Below are 23,050 nucleotides of genomic sequence, written 5' to 3'. Positions count from 1 at the left end.
AGATGATTCATGGCAGTTATTCTTACCTGATTCTGTTGTCCACTCTAAAGTCAGTCTTCAGTTCTTCTGGGTTAAAGATGAAGAAGGGACTTCAGTAATTGATGCTTAGTAATGTCTTCCGAGATCACTGTACATGTTACTACTCTTGAGAAGCCAATGGCCTCCACATCCAAGATGAGTGTTTCATAAATGGTTTCCATTTCCTCTTCTGGGTTTTGGTCTGTGCTTTGCTTGTGTTTTAACATAGTAATGTATGTGAAAGCATTGTGAACCATGACTCCATACAGCAGGTTCTCAATAGGTGTCAGTTTCCTTCTCCATTCCCTTTCCTGAACTCTGTAGCTCAGCAGCAGGGATGTTAGCCTGAAGCATGCTCGTGGGGCCCTGTTTGCCTCCTGAGTGTAATCAATACTCATCTTCAGATAATGCCTCTCATTTGAGAATCTCATCTGGCACTGATCCTCATAAAGTCCATCAGTCAGAGTCCCAAGAAGTCATTGGCAAATGTGAAATTTTGAGGTTGATGAGGCTAATCCTGGAGGTAAACTCCAGGCCAGACCACTAGTGTTCCCAGGAGGCTAGTGAAGAATAGCAATTAAGATGAGCAAACTTCATTGTATATGGGCCTGGCAGGGAAACTTGGAGGAGTGTGCCAGCCAGGCAACGTAAAGTGTGAGAGCAGAGGAAGCTATGCACACTGCTCTTTGAAGGTTAATTCTTTCACTTTGCTTCACAGCTCTTTGCCACCAGGGTCATGGTAAGGGGGTATGCATTGGCCTGGTGCATATGCTTCACATTTGAACTGAGTGTGGAGTACTTGAATGCTGTCCTTTTGCTGTTGAACCTGGAGACCAATAGGCACTTAGTGCTCTTTCCAGCAAGCACAAGTCTCTCCCAAAATTCTCTGTGACCTCTTTGCACAACCCACACATCAGTGGAGTCACATGAATGGAAGCGTCTCTTTTCAACCATCTGGTGATTCATTTGTCCTTACCCGTTGCCTGGAACTGTGAGAAAGCTGCTCACACACTGCCAAGAGAAGACTGCTGCCACCTCTGACCTGCCAGACAACAGTGGCATATTCAGAAGCCCTGTCTATGCACTCAAACCTCATGTGATAGTTGAGTTGAATTATAAACAAAAACCCACAAAATGAGCACACTAGTTAATTAACAGATAAATTGCTGAGTTTGTGTGTGTGTGTATGTGGTGTATATGTTATAGATTCAAAGTGACATGGCACATAAAGTACTTACTGTTAGTTATTTTTTGTTACAAATAGATTTGAAATGTATCATATGTATTTATGTATAAATTATGTAAATATATACCTTGGGGCATCTGTAACAAATTGGATGTACCACAAAGTAGGTGACTTAAAACAACAGTAATTTATCCTGATAGTGCTGGAGGCCAGAAGTTGGAAATCAAGGTGTTGACAGGGTTAGTTCCTTCTGGAGTTCAGATCAACAATCTGCCCTGCGCCCTTCTCCCAGCTTCTGGTGACTGCTAGCAATCCTTGGCACTCCATGTCTTGTAGAGGCATCAATCCAATCTCTGGCTCCCCCCCTGTGGTGTCCTCTCTGCATCTCTGTCCTAGTGTTCAAACCTTCCTTTTTTTTTATAAGGATACCAATCATTGGATTAGCACTCAACTCATCCTAATCCAGTATCACTTCATCTTAACTTGATTACATCTCTAACAAAGACTATTTCCAAATAAGTTCACATTTGTAAGCACTGGGGTTTCAAAATTTAAACATATCTTTTTTGGGGGAGCACAATTAAACCTAACACAAGGTTCAATGTAATAAAAAAGAGCTTTTTTGCAATAGATGGTGTTAGAACAATTGGATATCTATCTGCAAGGAAACAAAAAAGGAAAAAGAAAAAGGACCTTGATCACACCTAACCATCTACAAACATAAGCTCAAAATAGATGTAGACCTGAATGTAAAACCAAAAAGTACAAATCTTCAAGAAGTAAACACGGGGAAAAAAAATCTTTGTGACCTTGGGTTAGACAAAGATTTCTTAGAAATCACACCAAAAGCACAATCTATGAGAACAAATTGGTAATTTGAATTTCAACAAAAGAAAAAGCTCCTGGCCGTTAAGAGATATTATTATGAGACTGAAAAGACAAGCCACAGACTAGGACTACATCTTTGCCAGGCATGTATCTGATTAAGGGCTGTGTCCAGAAATATACAGAAATGTCAGAACTATATAAGAAAGAAGACAATCCCAACATGGACAAAACATCTTGACCCATCACCCTGGAAGATATATGGATGTCAGAAGAGCACATAAAAAGATACCCAACATTATTGGTCACTAGGATATTGTAAATTAAAATCACAGTGAGATACTACAACACTGTCACAATGACTGAAATTAAAAAGACTGATTGCACCAGGTAGAGGACATGGAACTTTGGTGCATGGCTGGTGGGAATGTAAAATAGTAAAAACACTGGGGAAAACAGTTTGGCAGCTTTTACTTTTTAAAGTATATACCTACCATATGATCCAGTCATACCCCTCCTACATATTTACCAAGAAGAGGAAATATATGTCCATATGTAAAGATTCATATATATATGTCCACGTCAGATTTACTTAAAATAGCCCCAAACCCCAAACAACTCCAATTTCTAACTACATAAAATAGGAAACATTGTGATATATCTTTATAAGGAATATTATTCAGCAACAAAACAACAAACTATTGATGCAATGACATTGATAAATCTCAAAATAATTGTGGGGTGAAAGAAGTCAGATAAAAAAATGAACATATTTTACAATTCAATTTATGTAAAAGTCTAGAAAATATAAACTATAATGATAAAAAGTCTATTGGTGTTTGCTTGGGGTTGAAGTAGAATAGGACGGGATGAGAGGGAGATGTTATAGAGGGGAATGAGAGAAGTTTTGGGGTATAATCATTACCTTGATTGTGGTGATGGCTTCATGGGTGTGTCAAAACATTAAAATGTTTATGGTCTAAATATGTGCAGATAATTGAATGTCAATTATACCTCAATAAAATGTAGTGTATGCCTGTTATATGTCATAAATTTTGCTAATTGCTTTCATGAAATGTTCATTTACTTCTGAAAGCACACTATGGTAGGGATAAAGTTGACTTTCAGAGAAGAGTAATATAGCCATAGAATGAGATGATATTGAATAGAGAAGAGGGCAGTGGAAGAGGAAATTGCCAGTGGAACCAAAAGTGATTCCTCAAGTAGGAGGGAAGAGGCAGGGTAGAAAAAAAGAGAAGATGATGTGGCAGGTTGTGTTTTCCAACAATAGGCACATTATTTCCTTCCATGGTGTGACTCTGAGACTTTCCATTGAGAGGCAGAGGCCGTGTTTCTTCTTCAATTTGGGAGGCTTGTGACTACCATAGAGAGAACACTGTGAATTTCAACAAAATAAAAAGCGACTCCACTTTTATAAATTATAAAAAGTGACTCCACTTCTCTTGGTTTTCCTGTGAAACTCCCCTTTGAGACCGAGCGCCCCTGCTGGGAGGAAGTCCAAGCAGCTCTGGGTGACAGTTACTTTATCTGGTCCTAGTTGATAGGAACATTAACAAGCACACATGTGGATGGGAAAACCTTTGAATGAGTTGGGTCCCAGAGCTTGAATCACCCTTAGACTTTTTGTCTTCCCAGCAGAGACCCTAGACATTGTACAGCAGAGACAAAATGTCTCTGAAGGACCCTTCCTGAATTTCTGACCCAGAAAATGTTTGAGTATGATAAAATGGTTATCATTTAACACAACTAAGTTTTTTCTTCTTCCTTTTTTTCTTTTCCTCTTCCTCCTTCCTTTTCCCCCTCCTCCACCTCCTCTTCCTCTTCATGTGTCAATGGTAACTGAAATAGGTTATAGGAAAGGAGGGGAAGAAACAAAAAACTAAACACCCCAAACAACAACGACAAAAACAAAACAAGAATGAAAATAGCCTCCATCCCTCCTGAAAACTTAGAAAAGATTCTGTGGATAGTTATATTAGTTTTTTAGTGTGGATATTCCAGAGAGGTAGTTTCCTGAGTACTCCTGAGAAGTGGTCTCAGGATTTCTGGGAAAGGAAGTAGAGCCTTTGGCATCATGGGCATTAGGCAGGTGGCCACAGTAAGCAACAGGGAAGAAACACCCTCATCCCTGACAATATGACCATCATTAAAAACCAAGAGTGTGGCCAAATGGGGCAGGATTTGCTAGTGTCTTTTCCCAGGGAGAAAAACTTAAGAAAAATTGTGTTTTGTGTTGGTGTTGTAGTTACATACATACATTACAAATGAGCATTCATTCGTTTGCATAATTTGAGTCACAAGAGACATATATGTCTTATTAGTAGACCATTTAAAGAGAAGACCCCTTGATTTAATTTTGTTTACTCCCTGTATGAGAATCTTTAAGAATTAGGCAGAAGCTTCCCAAATCTGGTATATGTATATAATAATACCTTAAAAGTTTTTTTTGATGTCTATTATGAAAATGACAAATGGATTTGAGAATGAATTGATCTGCAATGAGAACTACTTGTACAGCGTATCCTGTGTTCATGTAGTCAAAGCCCTATTTGGCTATACTGTGGATTCTGATATCAAGGCATAGTTCTGTATTACGAGTGAGCTAGTGACAATCTTTAATCAATATACCAGCTCTGAATCCTATTTTCAGGATTTGCATATTCTTTTTTGGGAAAGCCATTCCATTCTTGCCTTTGCTGTCTGCCATGTTGAAATATTCTCCTTTTTTGATAAAATTTTGTGCATTTTTAATCTTTGCTTATATTCTCATTCAGAATACAGTTTCACACCGAGTCTAAAAAAATCAAAATTGATTTCTACAGATGCTCTTGTTCCCTTCTAACATATTGATTATTGGCTACCAACTTTATCTGTTAGCAAATACATAGTGGAATAATTTTATAGCTCTCTGGCCTCATCAAAGCACACGACCTGTTCCATCAGTGATGATTTCCTTTCTCCCAACACCCTGCACACTTGTTTTCCTTCCCAGAGGCAGCAGCATTTGTGGTATTCTGTGGTAGCAGAAAGGGAATTTTAAAACTTGTTTGGAGGGAAAGAGTCTCTTGCAGCATACAGTATAAGCTGAAATGATCTCCAATTCAGTCCTTCTTTCACATTTCCTATATTACACTATTAAATATTCTCTCAGGGACCAGCACATCTAGAAAGTTCTGTATAATCACTTTATGCCAGTGTCATGGGGACCACATTTGCAGGATGTGGGGCATGATAACCCCCTGTGGTTAGAATAACAGCTGTTCCCAGTTGTAAGACATGCAACACAAAGTGAAATAGTCACAAAAGTATCTGAGCTTGTGGTGGAAAGGAAGAATGTCATAGAGGTTAATTTGTCCACATTCACATAATTAGTATGTCCTAGAGTCTGGTTTGGGTTCAAGTTCATGTTTTGTTCTTTTCCTTTGTTACATTTATTTTTATATTGTACTCTACCCTCAAGGAGGATGTGTTAGGATTGCCTGCCTTCCATGGGAGGAAAAGGTTTGTATGTACAAAGCTGAAGATGAGAATCTGCCTGGCTGTTAATGTACTATGCAGCATGCATAAAATCCCAGCCCCCTGGCTCCCAGGCCCTCATCTGCCCTCACATACCTTTCTTTATCGTTCCTATACATTTCTGCCAAACTGCCCTTTTTAGTAAAAGAGATTCACCACACCACTCTATTGATAGGGTGGACACTAGTCGGCTGATGACCTAATCTTCATGTATTTGGAGAGAGTAACCATATACCACGTGTTCTTGACATGTGGTCCCCGAGCCAGCAGCATCAGCATTCCCAGGAACTTGTTACAAAGGCAAATTGCTCCAGACCTACTGAATCAGACATTCTGGGGTGAGGTAGTTTAAGTCTAAGTCCTCCAGTTGATTTTGATACATATTAAAATTTGAGAATCACTTGTATAATCAAAATTCTTAGAAAACTATTTTGTTCATAATTTGTCCTCAGTTGTGAGGATAATTGTGTAGATATCCTTTAGTAAAGAGCATCAAATAAAGAGATCCTTCTACCATGTACACAAAAAGCACTTGTTTAGCATCTACTGCAGGCAGAGAACTATGTTAACTACTTTAATGAAAGGAAAGAAGAATAAAATAAGCTTCCAAACTTCTGGGGCTTATTTAGAGTGAATAAGTGGATCATTTTTGATTTGGCAATAGACATGAAAACAACACAGTAGCCTACCTCTTTGGAGGCTTTGTGAAATACCCTCTCACAAAGTGCAAAATATGGGCTAAATACATCACTTTATCATTGATATTACCAAACTATCCCTTGTTCTTTCAGAGATGGAAGAATAAAGATTGTTCATTAAAGGTTTAATCATTTGAACCATAACATTCACCTGGTTAATAACTGAAATAGAATATACGACCTCATACTTCTTTGACATTGCTTCTGCCTTATAAATCAGTCTTGGTTCCAGGAATGTGAGGCTGAATCAGAATCAAAGTCACCTTCTACCTGCTTAGCAATTAAACAGATTTGCAACAGACCTTCCCTTCTATTTAACTTTTATTAAAAGAAGTGCTAAGGTACTGGGATGCAGTACATCATATTTATTACCAAAATTATTAACAAATATACAAAACTTATACATGTAATTTTCTTACATCCATTTATTCTCTATAATACTGATTTTTGTTCAAGTAGGTTATCTACAGTATGTAAACATCCCTTGGATTGACCTCACACAGATTAGGAAAGCCCTCTAACCCATGCTTTTATCAGATACTTCTTTTTATTTGGCTTTCATTTGTAGCATCTAATCTCCACATTTGGCACATGGAAGAGACATCTACAGTGCAAAAGAGGCAGATTTTCTTGTTTCATTCTGAACACTTTTGCAGGGGCATAAAGAGCTGAGAGGAGAACAGAAGCACTCTAACTCGATGGCATGGGATTAGCTGTAATGCCAACAACTCTTGGTTCAGCTATTAAACTTGAGCACAAAGTCAATGTCTCTTCCTTCTCCCACCCTCCCACCCATCCCCCATGCAAGGCTGATTCAGTCTTAACCTTGTCTCAAAAGGGTTAAAAGAAATTCCATCCATTCCAGAACACGTAGGTTAATTTCACCAAAGAACAATTTTTCAGGGTTCTTGTGTGTGGGTTGGTTTCTGTGGTCTGATCATACAGCAAAACTCTTAAATGGAAAATAAAAAGGAATATGACGTTTTTATTACCTGCGTTCACTTGCCATCTCTGTATTTAAGACCAGCGCCTTTTTTGTGGTGGCAAAGTGACAAAGGCCTTGGTGAATGGCAAAAAAAAGGCCAGGCTTGTCTAAAACCTTGGACTCTAAGCCTTTGACTATAGTGTCAGAAAAAGTAAAGAGAAAAAAAAAGAAAAAAAGGAGATCCTGCCCTCCTCTTCCTGGGTTTCTTTTTGATTATTTAAATTAATCTAACCAAGTAAAGCTGATCCAGAGAGAGCTCTGTTCACCCCGCTCACCCCATCCTCACTCTCTAGCACAGTATTGCTCGCGTGATCGGCTGCACCTCGTCCGCGAAGTAGCCTCCGAGACGTCTGGGTTTGGACGTGCGCCTGCCTCCCGGCTTCCATCACCACAGGGGCGCTGGCCCTTCTGACGCCCCGTAGAGCTCCGCCAGCTTCCGGAAGCGGGGCCCCCAGTCGGTGAGGAAGTCGAAGCTCTGCTCTGAGTCTGAGGTGGCCGACTGCAGGGAGCTCAGGGACCCCGCTACGGAGCCGTCACCCTCGAACATGTATGTCTGGAGGGAGTCGAAAGGTGGGGCCCACAGGTCCATGTCGGCCTCGTAGAGTTTGGCCAGCACGTAGCTGTGGACGGTGCTGTTGACAGCGCACGTCTGAGGCACGTAGCGGGAGAGACTCTCGATCTCGGGCAGCATGTCCTGCCGCGTCTTGGGGGCGGCTCCCGCCTGCGCCTCCCGCGGGTTCCACATGGCCGCGATGTCGAAGGCCTCGGTGTCCTCCTCGCCGCCGCCCTCGTCGTCGTAGCGGACGATGTTTTCGTGGATGTTCTCCTCGTCGTCGATGATGTAGGGCTGCTTCCGGTGCCGCCTCATGGACAAGATGAGCAGCACCAGCACTGCGGGAACAGGGAGAAGAGGGTGCTCACTGGTAAGCGCAGCCGCGCCTTGGCCCTGGGAGTTCGCTCCTTAACCGCGGGGAGGCGGCGTTCGCTGAACGCTGAGCTCAGGCAGCACGTGGGTATTTTAATCCTCGGGAGTCAGCAGCCACCTCCCTCCTCCTCACTCTTTCTGCCGGGGTAGATTGAGGTCTTGCGGGCAAATGAAGCCCTGGGTCTCTTGGGTTGGTTCAGTTAAAAAGTGGCATATGAAGTCAGTGCCTCAGCTTGCTGCCTTGAAATACTGTGTGCGCACCCACCCAACCAGTGTGAAATCCCACTTAAAGCCGCAGAGCACCGAGGCCTGCCGTGAAATCAGCCAAGCCAAGCATCAGATCACGTACTCTGCCTAGAAAACAGTGACTGTGCTTTTGTTTTGTAATGTGAAAATATTGTGTGGATGAAATTCTGCTTTCTTACATCAGCATCTCAATCGGATTCTAACTCCACATATAATCATCTATGGATGAATACGCATATAGACACATAAACTGGACTTGAGCTTGTGACGGGCTGACAGATCTGACTCCATGAGAATGTTACAGGCCATGAGAATGTTACAGGCCAGACTCTAAGGGAAATGACCAAACAGACTCCATTTTGCTCTGAGACTCCATGTTATGTAGGAAATAATTTTCTCCCAGGGGAACACCCTGCCTCTGTGTCCATCATCAGTTATACAAGGGCAACTCCTATGTAGTAAAAATTGCTCTTTTTTGATGATTAATGTGATTTTTGGTATAAGAACCCCTACAACCCTGTGGTCGGGGCTGTTCTCTCAATAGTCATTTTTTGGGGCATTGTGTGAGATAGTCAGCCCGCCGGCTTAATAAAGATTCTTAAATTTGGACTTCTCAGTGGTGATGGGTCTGTTCTTAAGTTGTGCCCCATAACAGAGCTAAAGTAGTTGTCTTCTTATACCTCCTTCAAAAAAATAGGAGTGTCAATGACCTGTGTGGTGCATTCCTCAGGAAAGCCTTTCGTTAGAGAGGTGGTTGTGGCTTTCTGGATCTAGTCGTTTTCATGGAATGAAGGGAATGAGTGGTAACATGTTATAGAATTCAACATGTTATCTAAGAAGTACCACACTGTTGGATGTGCCCTTGCAGGTTTGGATAAAATTTTATCCCAACAAATGCACTTTATTTTTTTTTTTTAAAGGATGTGTTCACTGGGATTTAGAGGAGAGATAGAGATGATCCCGTTGAGCTGTTTATCTTTGTGACTGAAAGTGTTTTCCAGGAAGTGTGTTGAAGTTTTAGCTGTGGAACTGTTATTGATTTTTTTTTTTCCTGGTGTGCTTTGTTACAACTGGTGAATAGTGACAGTTTGACAGCACTGTAAAATAAGTCCCCAGTTTATCCAAGGGAAAAAATAGTGGAATACACTCATATGTGTAGCAAGAGATTACAGACCGAACAACAAAGTTCACAACAATTATTTTTAAAGTATTTGAATGTAGAATGAGCTTTTTGTATAAATTGCAGTTAATTATGTCAGTAACCTAATTTTTTTTGTGTGATTAGGTTGGTTGATAAAATGCACACACAGAAAGTAATTACATACTTGTGTTTTTTTTCTGTGTGTAAAAATGTGAGGCATAGATTAGAACTGTAGGATTTTAGGGAAAGAGACTAAAAGAACTGTAAAGAAGTGGGAGCTTGAACTGAGCATCAAAGACTGGAGTGTAATTTGGATTGAATGCAGATGGAAAAATGGAAGTCTAAGTGAACATGCTTTATTTGTGGGATTCAGTAAACAGTTGTTAAAACCTAAATATTTGTTTAGGCTCTGTGCTAAGCAATGGGAAATAAGATTTATTATGACATGGTTTCTCTTCTTAGGAATTTGCAGGCTAAGGAGAGTAAAAACAATTGATGATGACTAATACAAATCAGGCGTGATAAGGGTTATAGACTCACAGATGTTACCAATAGAGTAGAGAAACATAGTCAGTGAACTATGGGGCAACTGGGAAGGGATTCACACAGGTAACCTTGGAGTGGTAGTGGTGATATTTTGGAAAATGCTAGGATGCAAAATGAGAAAAGTTTTTGAGTAGCCAGGCATGGTGGCATGCAACTGTAGTCCCAGCTACTCTAGAAGCTGAGGCAGAAGAATTGTTTGAGGTTAGCCTGGGCAACATAGTAAGGCTCTGTCTCTTAAGAAAAGAAAAGAAAAGAAAAGAATTAAAAGTCTTTAAGTTTCTTCTGGAGGAAATTCTGATGGTGATAGAGATTTAAGCAGTGTGTGGAAGGTCCATTTTATTAAAGTGTCTTTTTTTTTTAGGTAATCTGATTTAATAATAAGTGGTTTAATACACTCTGAAAATCAGATTTTGGGAAAATGGTCTTAGCTGAAAGGCTCCCTTCGTTCCCTGACAGAAGAGAATCAGTTAATGGGATGTTTATTCTTGTTAGGCAAGCATTTTGCCACTGAACTGTATCCCTGACCCTTAAATTTTTAAAAATTTTTTAATTTAATTTAATTTTTTTATTTTGAGACAGGGTTTCACTGTGTTGCACAGGCTGGGCTTGTACTTGTGATCCTTCTGCCTCACCCTCCTGAGTAGCTGGGATGATAGAGGTGTGCCTTATTCTTTATGTACAATAAGCATAGTGACTAACGAGATTTTCTAGGAACTGCATACATATTTGAGACATAAAAAAAAATCTCTACAAAATCAAAACTGTCAAGATTAACGTGTTTGTTTAATTGTCCACAAAATGTATATTTTGTAAGGACATCCACTCTGAAAATTTCTCCTAGGAGCAAGTTTTTTCAATAGCTTCTTGCAGATGGTCCTGTTCTGCACTCAAGGACTCCGGATGCCACCTTATGGACACACAAGGAATTGCAGGCAGGTTTTACTTGTTGGTAGACATGGACCGGAAATAATTATCTTTGATCCTGTGTTCCAAGGACTTAGAAATGTTTTTCATTTATACTCCTTCTCTCCTCATGTAAGACTGAACTATATCAACAGAATTAAGCCACACATTGTATTTTAAAATGTCTTTAGAAGCTACATGTTGTGTTTTAAAATGTCTAGAACTGCCTATAAAGTCAGTCAAGTGGACCTTTTTTTACAATGGGTAATTTTCTTCCTTGGTTTGATTCAGTCTCTTGGTGTATAGGTAAATGAGGTCAAGTGTGTATGTGGATATATGCAAGTCTGTTTTTTAAAAAAATTTTTGATTGCTGATGGACCTTTATTTTACTCATTTATTTATAGATGGTGCTGAGGATCGAACCAGTGCCTCACACATGCTAAACAAGTGCTCTTACCACTGAGCCACAACCCCAGCCCCTGCAAGTCTATTTTAATTGAAATCTCTAGTGCTTTATTTTCTTACCTCATAGAAAACTGGGATTTCTTCTATATTGAATAATATTTTTGTATGTTAAGTTTGCTTTTCCCCAAATAAGATATATTTGCTTTGGCATAGTTCAATAAGAAGAGGTGGGATATTTTCATGGATTCAATCAATAGATGATTTAGGTATTTGTCTTTGAATGTGGAGTTCAAAAACAATGGCACAGATGGCATTAGGTATAAGAGAATTGGGAGGCTACCTTGCAGTAGGGCTTGAGAGGAAAAAGTTTGTAACCCCTATCACAATACCACTCTCCCTCTAGCTTGTCATCTCCTCTTTTTATTTTACCAGCAGAGGCAAACTGGCCCTGTTTAGTTACTGCTTTTTGTGAGATGGTCACATTACCTAGGAAGGGCACTAATGCTGCAAGGTGCTTACTCCCCAGAAATCCATGTGGTCACTCATTCACTTCCTTCAGACCTCTGCTCAGAATTCTCTTTTTCAGTGAGGGCTTCAATGACCATCATATTTGAGATGGTACCTAGCCTTTATCCCATCTTCCCAGGATACACATCTGTCCCTCTTCTCTGTAACCCTTAACCACCTCCAGGATCTGAGCAAGAGCACTCAGAAGGGTAGTGCTTGCTGCTGAGGCTGGGTGCCCAATGTATGGCCTCCTGCATCTCAGTTTGGGCTCTGCCTCTGACATTTGGCTTAGGGCCAGTCACTTACCTCTGTGTGATTTAGCTACTACTACTCTAAAGTGATAGAGTTAGAATTGATTATTGTATCTTCTTTAAAATTTTGATTTTAGTTCTGTGATATCAAAATGAACTTGATTTGTTCTGAACTAAACTCTGAAGGCTAGGACATGTCTGTCTTAATTCTGGCACCTAACAGGTATTCCAGCCCATTATAGATGCTTGATAAATATATGTAATTCAGGGACTATTTCAGTTTCTGTACTTCTCCCCAAACTTTACTTGACCACCTTTTCAGTAAGCATGGAGTAGAAGAGCAATTCTGAGTTGGGGGATAACTGACTGATCTGAGCTAGCACTCGTAATACCCAACATGATGGAAAAGAAAGGAACCACCTACTCACCTAAGAGGACAAAGATGCAGGCTAGGATGGCAATGAGTGCTCCCCGGCTCAAACTGACTGGGAGCATGTAGGCCTCGGGGCTGCAGGACATGACGTGGCCTTCATCATCACAGCTGCATACCTGGATGGTTAGCGTACCTGTGCTGCTCAGCACTGGCTGCCCGCTGTCTGCTATCAGGATGGGTAGGTAAAAGACACTTTGCTCCTGCTGCCGGAAGCCAGACCTTCTCGTTAGAATCCGGGCAGTGTTATCTGAAGAATCAAGACATTCCAGGATTGAAAAAGAAAAGGAAAAATGAGAGAAGAAAATGGAAGAACCAACAGGTGAATTAATTTTTGGGATAGCAGAAAACCAGTGGGCAGGGATGGGGATAGAAAGAAAAGAGGATAGTTTATGTTCTGTGGATGTATTCGGCTATAGCCAGTGTAGGTTGGCCTGGGTCAGCATTTGGGTTCAGAAACCCAAGAATTTTTGCTTGCTTTTAGGCAAAACCCTGAGGCCTAGGAGAGAAACACTTTTCTGAGAATCTGTCTCACCCTTTATGACATAAAGTGCCGAGGGCGAACTGTCAACCTTCAGATCTAGCAAAAATGTCCCTGGGAAAGCTTGACAGAAGTGAACAATCACTGGTAATTTTTGGTCCCTGTTTGTTCCTGCTTAGCAGCTTGCCAGGGCCCCAGTGCTGCTTTGTGCCTTCAGGAAAAGAATGCTGAGGAGCCCATGTGGCTGCAGTAGATTTCTTATTTTTACCACTCTGGCTGGAATTCATGTCTTTTGCTATTTTTTTATGCTCTGAATTGCAGTCACCAACTTCCTGAAGAACCTGCTCATTTAGTAGAAGCTTATTTGAAATCCTCTAAACAGCTGACACACCCTATTATTTTTCCTGGTGTGGCAGTCTGAATTTAAATAGTTAACATGAACTAGTAAAATTTGTTCTTGATCAGCAATATTAGTATTTTTAAAAATAATTACCAATAATAATTATATCTTTATGGAGGTACAATTTTTTTTTTTTTTTTTTTTTTGGTGCTGGGGATCGAGCCCAGGGCCTTATGCTTACAAGGCAAGCACTCCACCAACTGAGCTATCTCCCCAGCCCGAGGTACAATGTTTTAAAAAATATTTTTTAGTTGTCAATGGACCTTTATTTTATTTATATGTGGTGCTGAGGATCAAACCCAGTGCCTCACACATGCTAGCCACAACCCCAGCCCACAATGTGATATTTCAGTTGGTTTATATATGTTGTCTAATGTTCATCTAAGGATATTTAGGTTATACATCCAACATTTCAAACATTTATTTCTCCTTTGTGATGAGAACATTCAAAATCCTTTCTTCTGACTATTTTGAATTATACATATTGTTGTATAATCACCCTTCTTTGTAATAGAACACCAGAATTTATTCTTCATGAACTTATTCCCCCTTTAGCAGAATTATAAGATACGTTTCTACAAAGCTGGTAGGTACATGCATGTATTTATATTTACATTTGCCTGATGTTAAGTTTTGAGATTTTTTAAAAAATTTATTTTTATTGTAAACAGATGGGATACATGCTGTTTCTGTACATGGAGTAACAGCATACCATTTGCGTAATCATACATTCACATAGGTAATGAGGTTTGATTCATTCTGTTATTTTTTTCTCCCCTCCCCCACCTCTCCACCCCTCTTTTCCCTCTATACAGTCCCTCCTTCCTCCATTCTTGCCCCTCTCCCACTCCCCATTATGTGTCATCATCCGCTTATCAGTCAGATCATTCGTCTTTTGGATTTTTGAGATTGGCCTATCTCACTTAGCATGATATTCTCCAGTTTCATCCATTTGCCTGCAAATGCCATAATTTTATCATTCTTTATAGCTGAGTAATATTCCATTGTATATATATACCAGTTTCTTTATCCATTCATCAATTGAAGGACATCTAGGTTGGTTCCACAGTCTGGCTATTGTGAATTGAGCAGCTATGAACATTGATGTGGCTGTATCTCTGTGATGTGCTGATTTTAAGTCCTTTGGGTATAGGCTGAGGAGTGGGATAGCTGGGTCAAATGGTGGTTCCATTCCAAGTTTTCTAAGGAATCTCCACACAGCTTTCCAGAGTGGCTGCACTAATTTGCAACCCCACCAGCAATGTATGAGTATACCTTTTTCCCCACATCCTCTCCAACACCTATAGTTGCTTGTGTTCTTGATAATCGCCATTCTAGTTGGGGTGAGATGGAATCTCAGTGTAGTTTTGATTTGCATTTCTCTTATTACTAAAGATGGTGAACATTTTTTCATATGTTTGTTGATTACTTGTAGATCTTCTGGGAAGTGTCTGTTCATATCCTTAGCCCATTTGTTGATTGAGTTATTTGTATTCTTCGTGTAAAGTTTTTTGGGTTCTTTATATATTCTGGAAATTAGTGCTCTATCTGAAGTATGTGTGGCAAAGATATTCTCCCACTCTGTAGGCTCTCTCTTCACATTGCTGATAGTTTCCTTTGCTGAGAGAAAGCTATTTAGTTTGAATCTATCCCAGTTATTGATTCTTGCTTTTATTTCTTGTGCTATGGGAGTCCTGTTAAGGAAGTCTGATCCTAAGCCAACAAGTTGAAGGTTTGGACCTACTTTTTCTTCTATAAGATGCAGGGTCTCTGGTCTGATTCCGAGGTCCTTGATCCATTTTGAGTTGAGTTTCGAGCAGGGTGAGAGATAGGGTTTTAGTTTCATTCTGTTGCATATGGATTTCCAGTTTTCCCAGCACCATTTGTTGAAGAGGCTATCTGTACTCCATTGCATATTTTTGGCACCTTTGTCTAGTATGAGAAAATTGTATTTATTTGGGTTTGTGTCCGTGTCCTCTATTCTGTACCATTGATCTACCTGTCTGTTTTGGTGCCAATACCATGCCGTTTTTGTTACTATTGCTTTGTAGTATAGTTGAAGTTCTGGTATTGCGATACCCTGTTTCATTCTTCCTGCTGAGGATTGCTTTAGCTATTCTGGGTTTCTTATTCTTCCAGATGAATTTCATGATTGCTTGCTCTATTTCTGTAAGGTACGTCATTGGGATTTTAATTGGAATTGCATTGAATCTGTATAGCACTTTTGGTAGTATGGCCATTTTGACAATATTAATTCTGCCTATCCAAGAACATGGGAGATTTTTCCATCTTCTAAGGTCTTCCTCAATTTCATTCTTCAATGTTTTGTAGTTTTCATTGTAGAGATATTTTACCTCTTTGGTTAGATTGATTCCCAAGTATTTTTTTTTTTTTTTTTTGAGGCTATTGCAAATGGAGTTGTTTTCCTCACTTCCCTTTCAGCTGTTTCGTCGCTTGCGTATAAAAATGCTGTAGATTTATGGGTGTTGATTTTATAGCCTACTATTTTGCTGAATTCATTGATGAGGTCTAGAAGTTTTCTGGAGGAGGTTATTGGATCCTCTAAATATAGAATCATGTCATCAGCAAATAGTGACAGCTTAAGTTCCTCTTTTCCTATTCATATCACTTTAATTTCTTTGGTCTGCCTAATTGCTCTGGCTAGAGTTTGGAGGACAATGTTGAATAGAAGTGGTGAAAGAGGACATCTCTGTCTTGTTCCCATTTTTAAAGGGAATGGCTTCAGTTTTTCTCCATTAAGAATGATGTTGGTCATGGGCTTAGCATAAATAGCCTTTACAATGTTCAGGTATGTTCCTACTATCCCTATTTTTTTCTAGTGTTTTGAGCATGAAGGAGTACTGTATTTTGTCGAACGCTTTTTCTGCGTCAATTGAAATAACCATATGATTCTTATCCTTAAGTCTATTGACATGATGGGTTACATTTATTGATTTATGGATGTTAAACCATCCTTGCATTCCAGGGATGAACCTCACTTGATTGTGGTGCACAATTTTCTTAATATGTTTTTGAATACGATTTGCCAATATTTTGTTAAGGATCTTTGCATCTATATTCATCAAGGATATTGGTCTAAAATTTTCTTTCCTTGATGTGTCTTTGGCTGATTTGGGTATGAGGGTGATATTAGCTTCATAGAATGAGTTTGGTAGGGTACCATCCTTTTCTATTTCCTGGAATACTTTTAGAAGTATTGGAATGAGTTCTTCTTTGAAGGTCTTGTAGAACTCGGCTGAGAATCCGTCTGGTCCTGGGCTTTTCTTGGGTGGTAGGTTTTTAATGGCTTCTTCTATTTCATTGCTTGATATTGATCTGTTTAAATTGTGTATGTCCTCCTGGTTCAGTTTGGGAGGAGCATATGTTTCTAGAAATTTGTCCATGTCTTCAGTAGTTTCTATTTTGTTGGAATACAGATTTTCAAAGTAGCTTCTCATTATGTTCTATATCTCAGTGGTGTCTGTCGTGATATTTCCTTTTTCATCATGAATTTTAGTAATTTGAGTCTTCTCTCTCCTTCTCTTTGTTAGTGTGGCTAAGGGTTTGTCTATTTTGTTTACTTTTTCAAAGAACCAACTTTTTGTTTTGTCAATTTTTTGAATCGTTTCTTTTGTTTCAATTTCATTGATTTCAGCTCTGATTTTAATGATTTCCTGTCTTCTACTACTTTTGCTGTTATTCTGTTCTTCTTTTTCAAGGCCTTTGAGCTGTAATGTTAGGTCATTTAGTTGTTGATTTTTCATTCTTTTCTGGAACGCACTCCATGCAATGAATTTTCCTCTCAGTACCGCTTTCATAGTGTTCCAGAGATTTTGATATGTTGTATCATCGTTCTCATTGGCCTCTAAGAATTTTTTAATCTTCTCCCTGATGTTTTTTGTTATCCATGTTTCATTCAATAGCAAATTATTTAGTCTCCAGGTGTTGGAGTAATTTTTTATTTTGTCATTGATTTCTACTCTCAGTCCATTATGATCTAATAGAACACAAGGCAGTATCTCTATTTTTTTGCATTTCCTAAGGGCAGCTTTGTGGCATGACATATGGTCTGTTTTTGAGAAGGTTCCATGTGCTGCTGAGAAGAAAGTGAATCTGCTCATTGATGGATGGAATATTCTATATATGTCTAAGTCTAGGTTATTGATTGTGTTACTGAGTTCTATGGTTTCTTTGGTTGGTTTTTGTTTGGAAGATCTATCTAGTGGTGACAGCGGTGCATTAAAGTCACCCAGAATTATTGTGTTGTGGTCTGTGTGATTCCTGAAATTGAGAAGGATTTGTTTGATGTACAGGGATGCACCATTGTTTGGGGCATAAATATTTTCTATCGTTATGTCTTCCTGATTTATGGTTCCTTTAAGCAGTATGAAATGTCCTTCTTTATCCCTTCTGACTAACTTTGGCTTGAAGTCCACTTTATCTGATATAAGGATGGAAACCCCCGCTTTTTTACTGAGTCCATGTGTGTGGTAGGTTTTTTCCCATCCTTTCACCTTTAGTCTGTGGATGTCTTTTCTATGAGATGAGTCTCTTGCAGGCAGCATATTGTTGGGTCTTTCTTTTTAATCCATTCTGCCAGTCTATGTCTTTTGATTGATGAGTTTTAGGCCATTATGTTCAGAGTTATTATTGAGATATGATATGTATTCCCAGTCATTTGGCTTATTTTTGGTTTTTAAGTTGGCTTGGTTTCTCCTTTGAGTGGTTTTTCTCTAAGGTAGTTCCTCCCTTTGCTGGCCTCCATTGTTGTTTTTCATTTCCTCCTCATGGAATATTTTGTTGAGAACCTTCTGTAGTGCAGGCTTTCTATTTGTAAATTCTTTTAACTTTTGTTTATCATGGGAGGATTTTATTTCATCTTCAAATCTGAAGGTTTTGCTGGGTATAGGATTCTTGGTTGGCACCATGTTCTTTCAGAGCTTGAAACACATTGTTCCAGGCCCTTCTAGCTTTTAGTCTGGGTTGAGAAGTTGCTGCTATCCATATTGGTCTTCCCCTATATGTAATCTGATGCGTTTCTCTCATAGCCTTCAAAATCCTATCTTTATTTTGAATGTTAGGCATTTTCATTATAATGTGCCTTGGTGTGGACCTGTTGTGATTTTGTGCATTTGGTGTTCTGTAAGCCTCTTGTATTTGATTTTCCATTTCATTCTTCAGGCTTGGGAAATTTTCTGATATTATTTCATTGAATAGGTTGTTCATTCCTTTGGTTTGTATCTCTGTGCCTTCCTCAATCCCAGTAATTCTTAAATTTGGTATTTTCATGATGTCCCATAGTTCTTGGAGATTCTGTTCATGATTTCTTACCATCTTTTCTGTTTGGGCAACTTTATTTTCAAGATTAAACATTTTGTCTTCATTGTCTGAGGTTCTGTCTTCCCAGTGGTCTAGTCTGTTGGTGATGCTTTCCATTGAGTTTTTTATTTGGTTTATTGTTTCCTTCATTTCAAGGATTTCCATTTTTTTTTTTTTTTGAGAATTTCTATGTCTTTGTTGAAATGATCTTTTGCTTCCTGCATGTGTTCTTTCAGCTTATTGGTATTATCATTCATTGCCTGCATTTGCTCTCTTATCTCATCCTTTGCTTCCCAAATCATCTTAATCATGCATAATCTGAAGTCCTTTTCTGACATTCCTTCTAACATACTGTCATTGGATTCTATTAATATAGAATCTAGATTTGTGTGGATCATTTTCTTCCCTTGTTTTTTCATGTTGTTCATGTATCTTCCCCTCTAGCGCTGCAGATCTGGGGTATTGCAGATTTCCCCCTATAGGCTTATAGTGGCCCTATAGGTTTCCAAACCCCTTTCTCTAAGGGGAGATTAATATTAGTAGTGCCCAATTCAGACACTATGCAATCCTAGACCAAATAGCCCCTATGAGGACAATAACAAAATAATAAACAGAATGAGTTCAAATATTATCTTCAGTATAATAAGCAGATTTACAATAAGGTCTGCAGTTTCAAATGGAGGACAAAGAGGATGCAGAGGGATGTAGAATGTGGCTGTTAATGGGATAAGAAAAGAATATACAGAAGTTCTAGATAATAGAAAGGGTGAGAGTGTAATCAAAAGAAATTGGATGTTAGCATGCAAAAAAGGAAGAAAAAGACTCTGAGGGAACAGGTAAACAAAAGGAAAAGAGAGCAAGAAAAGTATAGAAATAAAAACATATAAAATTTTTCAAGAAGGATAAAAAAGAAAATCTACAGTATAATAGTCATATAGTAATGAAACCTCCCAGAGTTCAGTAGTCTGATGCATGAGAAGTACCTGACAATGAGCTTCAAGCCTGCAGCAGGGTCTCAGGATGGGATTTGCCCCACCTAAAGATCGGAGCTAAGGCTTCCAGGATTATCCAAGATGGCAGCTCTGGTTTCAAAATGTGTTGGCAAATGGGAGCTGCAGCTCAGGGTGTGGCTGTGGTCAGCAGGAGGTCCTGGAGGCGGGATGCGGTTGGTCAGGCAGGGGTCCTGGAGGTCGGGTGTGTTTGGTGTGGTTGTGGGATTCTGGAGGCTGGTTGCAATCAGTCAGTCTGGGGTCCTGGTGATAGGGCGCAGTCAGTTGGTCTGGGGTTCCTGGGGGCAGGGAGCAGTCAGTCGATGTGAGGGCCCAAGAGGCAGGGAGTGATCAGTTGGGCTGAGGGATCCTGGAGACGGGGCTCAGTCAGTCCGGCCAGGGGTCCTTCGGGGCCTGGCTGTTGTCTCAAAATGGCGGCAGCCAGGTGTAATCAAACCTGCAGGTACTGTGACAGTGAATTTCCAGGCAACAGCAGGCAGCTGGTGCTCCACTGGTGGTCGGCGATCAGTTTGCTGACTGTTGTTGGATGATCTGGAGTTGAATCTTGTGCATTGGGTAATGGATAGGTGTAAGGCAGGCGATGGACAGGCGAGAGGCAGGCAAATGGCGGATGATAGGCGCCTGACAGTGAGCAATCTGCACTCAAAAAACGCGTCTTATATATGCTGGCAGACTGCAGGTGATCACAGCAGACAAATGGGGTAAACAGCAGGGGATCGATAAGCAGAAAAAACTGCCTTACCAAGAAACAGATATCCTCTGCTTGAAACCGGAGTTACAGAGTGACAAGGAACGCAACCTCTAGTCCCCCATCTTGGATCCCCCAAGTTTTGAGATTTTTAATTGTTTTATATTCTCAGATTTCCTAGAGTGTCTCTGAATTCTAAAGCATATATATTGTTGCAAAGCCTCAGAGATTTTTAGCAGAATAACAGTTTGAGAAATGTGGTAAGACTTACAAGCAGTGCCTCTCTCAAAGCTAGTACCATTAACATGGAAGATTCCCTGAATGTGTTTCACATTTCCTAGGGTGGGGCTTAGCATTATAAGTGATCATCAACACTTTTCCTTCCCTTCTTGGTCTCAATGAATGATTATACTTTCCTAACCTCTTGAATTAGGACATATCCAAGTGACTTACTATAGTTGATGAAAAATGATTTGTGTCATTTGCAGGCAGAAGCATGAAGGAACTGATGTGTGATTCTCTGTGCTCTCTTGCCTTGTTGTGATAACTGAAAGAATGGGTGAGATGGAATCCAGGTAGTTCTGGACCCTGAACTGCACATGGTGAACAGTTATCTTGGATAATTTAGATGCACAGTTGGACTTTATTGAGCAAGAAGCTAACTTTAGTTGTGCAAAGCCACTGAGATTTTGGTTTGTCTGTTCCTGTAGCATAACCTAACCTGTTCTGAATAATACATTATCCCTTAATTGCCTTTTCCTCCTCCTCCTCCCCATTTTTTCATGGTACCTACTCTGGTGCTAGTTATTTCACTTTCTGTATAGTATCTCATTTAATATTTAAAAAATTTGTTGAGATAGTGAAAAATAAAAAAAAATTTACAGTAAGAGAATTTAGGCCTGGGTGATTTTATAATTTGTTCAGTCTCTAACCTACTTAGTAGCAGACTGGGATTTGAACTATGGACACACTTACTTTAAAAACATTTACTCTTTTTATTGGACTGTATAGTTGCATATTTAGTTTAGTAACATTACCTGTCAAAAAATAACTTGGATAATCATGATCTCTTCATGCTTTGATACAGGCTGTCTTCCTTTTATTTTCTTCTCAGTGAATAAAGGTAGTAATTGATTATCAATATGAGGATTACAATCATATGCCCACTTAATGTACAGTCCATTTACCTGCTTTTCTGTTTTTAGACTTAATAGGTAAGTACTACTAATTGTGCTTTGTAGTTTTAATTTTTCGTTGTTTTCAGAAATCAGATTTCTCTTGATTTTTAAAAATTTTTTCCTTGATTTATTTTTACTTTTTGATTTAATCCTAAGTAGGTCATAAAACTAGGTCATAAGAAATATTGACTAGAGCTGCATTTCATAAAAGTAGTATATTGTGGCTGCTAACCATGTTTCTTAATCTAAGAACAATTTAAGAATAAAGAAAAAAAAAATCAGAGCTTCATATTGCTGACTCCAGTCCTGGAAAGAGTCTGGCATAAAGTAGCCATTTGAAATTGGAATTTTTTTGTTGAATGGGATAATTGGGGCTTTAATAACGTTTGGAATGAGTATTTATTTCTACAGATATAAAACGTGTGTAGTGAGAAGATGGGCCACTATCCAGGATCTAACTTCTAGTCTCAGTCTTAATGCTTGTTCACTCTTTTATCTGAGGTCATTTGCTTACCTTCCTCAGCTATCAAATGGGATGATGAGAATCAGAGGGATTAGTAACTTCCTTAAAGTCTTATAGGTTCATTATAAATATCAAAGCAAAGTATGGGAAAAAACTTTTGAAACTGTGAAATGCTTTGTACACACAATTCTCATAATGTTTTGAGACTGAAGTATAAAAGAAGGCATTATTTGCAATAGTGTCCTGCTGTGTTCATAAAGGACATGATGATTTAGGCATGGGAGCAGGGAAGTTGACATTAGGTCTACCATATCAGATGTTGGTTAGTTTTTTAATAAGCCTTGGTAAGGATACTGATGAGATAAAATGTCACGTGGAGATTAGGGGTTTGTGCTTTCTGTTGAAGATGTTCTGACTTCTATTTTGGGAAACATTCCAAGATATGAGTCATATCTTTTTATTGTCATTTTATTTCACTGGCCTATCTTTGTAAAACACTGGTTTCATGAATTAGTGCCCAAAGTCATCATTAATAAATTTGTTGCATTTTGCTGCTATAAATTTCTGTATTGATTCTGGCAAGTATGAGAGTGACACTTAGCGGGAAATTTGAAGAAACAGCATAATATGTCATCCCCTCACTCTATAGAGTTTCCTTTGTAAAATGAACCCCAAGGAAACAAACTGCTTTTTGCCAAAGGTGTCTATGAAGCAGATAAATGAATAGTTCAAAAGTTTAGCCAAATAAAAATCTTAGGATATTTTAATTGTGGTTTTTCTGTTGTTAGGATTCATATTATCATTCCTCCCAGAATTATAATAGTAATTTTATGATAATGTGTGGGTTGGAGAATAGTTTCCATTTAGAAGAAAATAAATTTGAGTCTCTCAAGTTTTCTAGAATATCA

The 23,050-nt window shown here is 39.1% G+C and overlaps 1 protein-coding gene and 1 long non-coding RNA gene across 3 annotated transcripts in view; one reads left to right on the top strand and one right to left on the bottom strand.

The window, feature by feature from the left end:
- LOC306642679 overlaps positions 1 to 23,050 on the top strand; it is a 260,148-nt gene that overhangs the window by 144,221 nt on the left and 92,877 nt on the right. The gene's annotated exons all lie outside the window — the stretch shown is intronic.
- Positions 6,154 to 23,050, bottom strand: part of CDH20 (cadherin 20) — a 228,374-nt gene continuing 211,477 nt past the window's right edge. For both annotated transcript variants that reach the window (XM_079108418.1, XM_079108419.1), the window contains exons 11-12: positions 12,602 to 12,853; positions 6,154 to 8,140 (exon numbers count right to left, since the gene is read on the bottom strand). In XM_079108418.1, the coding sequence (XP_078964544.1) occupies positions 7,635 to 8,140; positions 12,602 to 12,853 (758 nt within the window). In that variant the 3' untranslated portion in view covers positions 6,154 to 7,634. The remainder of the gene's footprint in view (positions 8,141 to 12,601; positions 12,854 to 23,050) is intronic.

Source organism: Sciurus vulgaris (genome assembly GCF_902686455.1).
Source record: "Sciurus vulgaris genome assembly, chromosome: 13".
Taxonomy (NCBI): Eukaryota; Metazoa; Chordata; class Mammalia; order Rodentia; family Sciuridae; genus Sciurus; species Sciurus vulgaris.
Note: the sequence above shows the minus strand (reverse complement) of the source record. Positions and strands in the feature narration are given on the sequence as shown.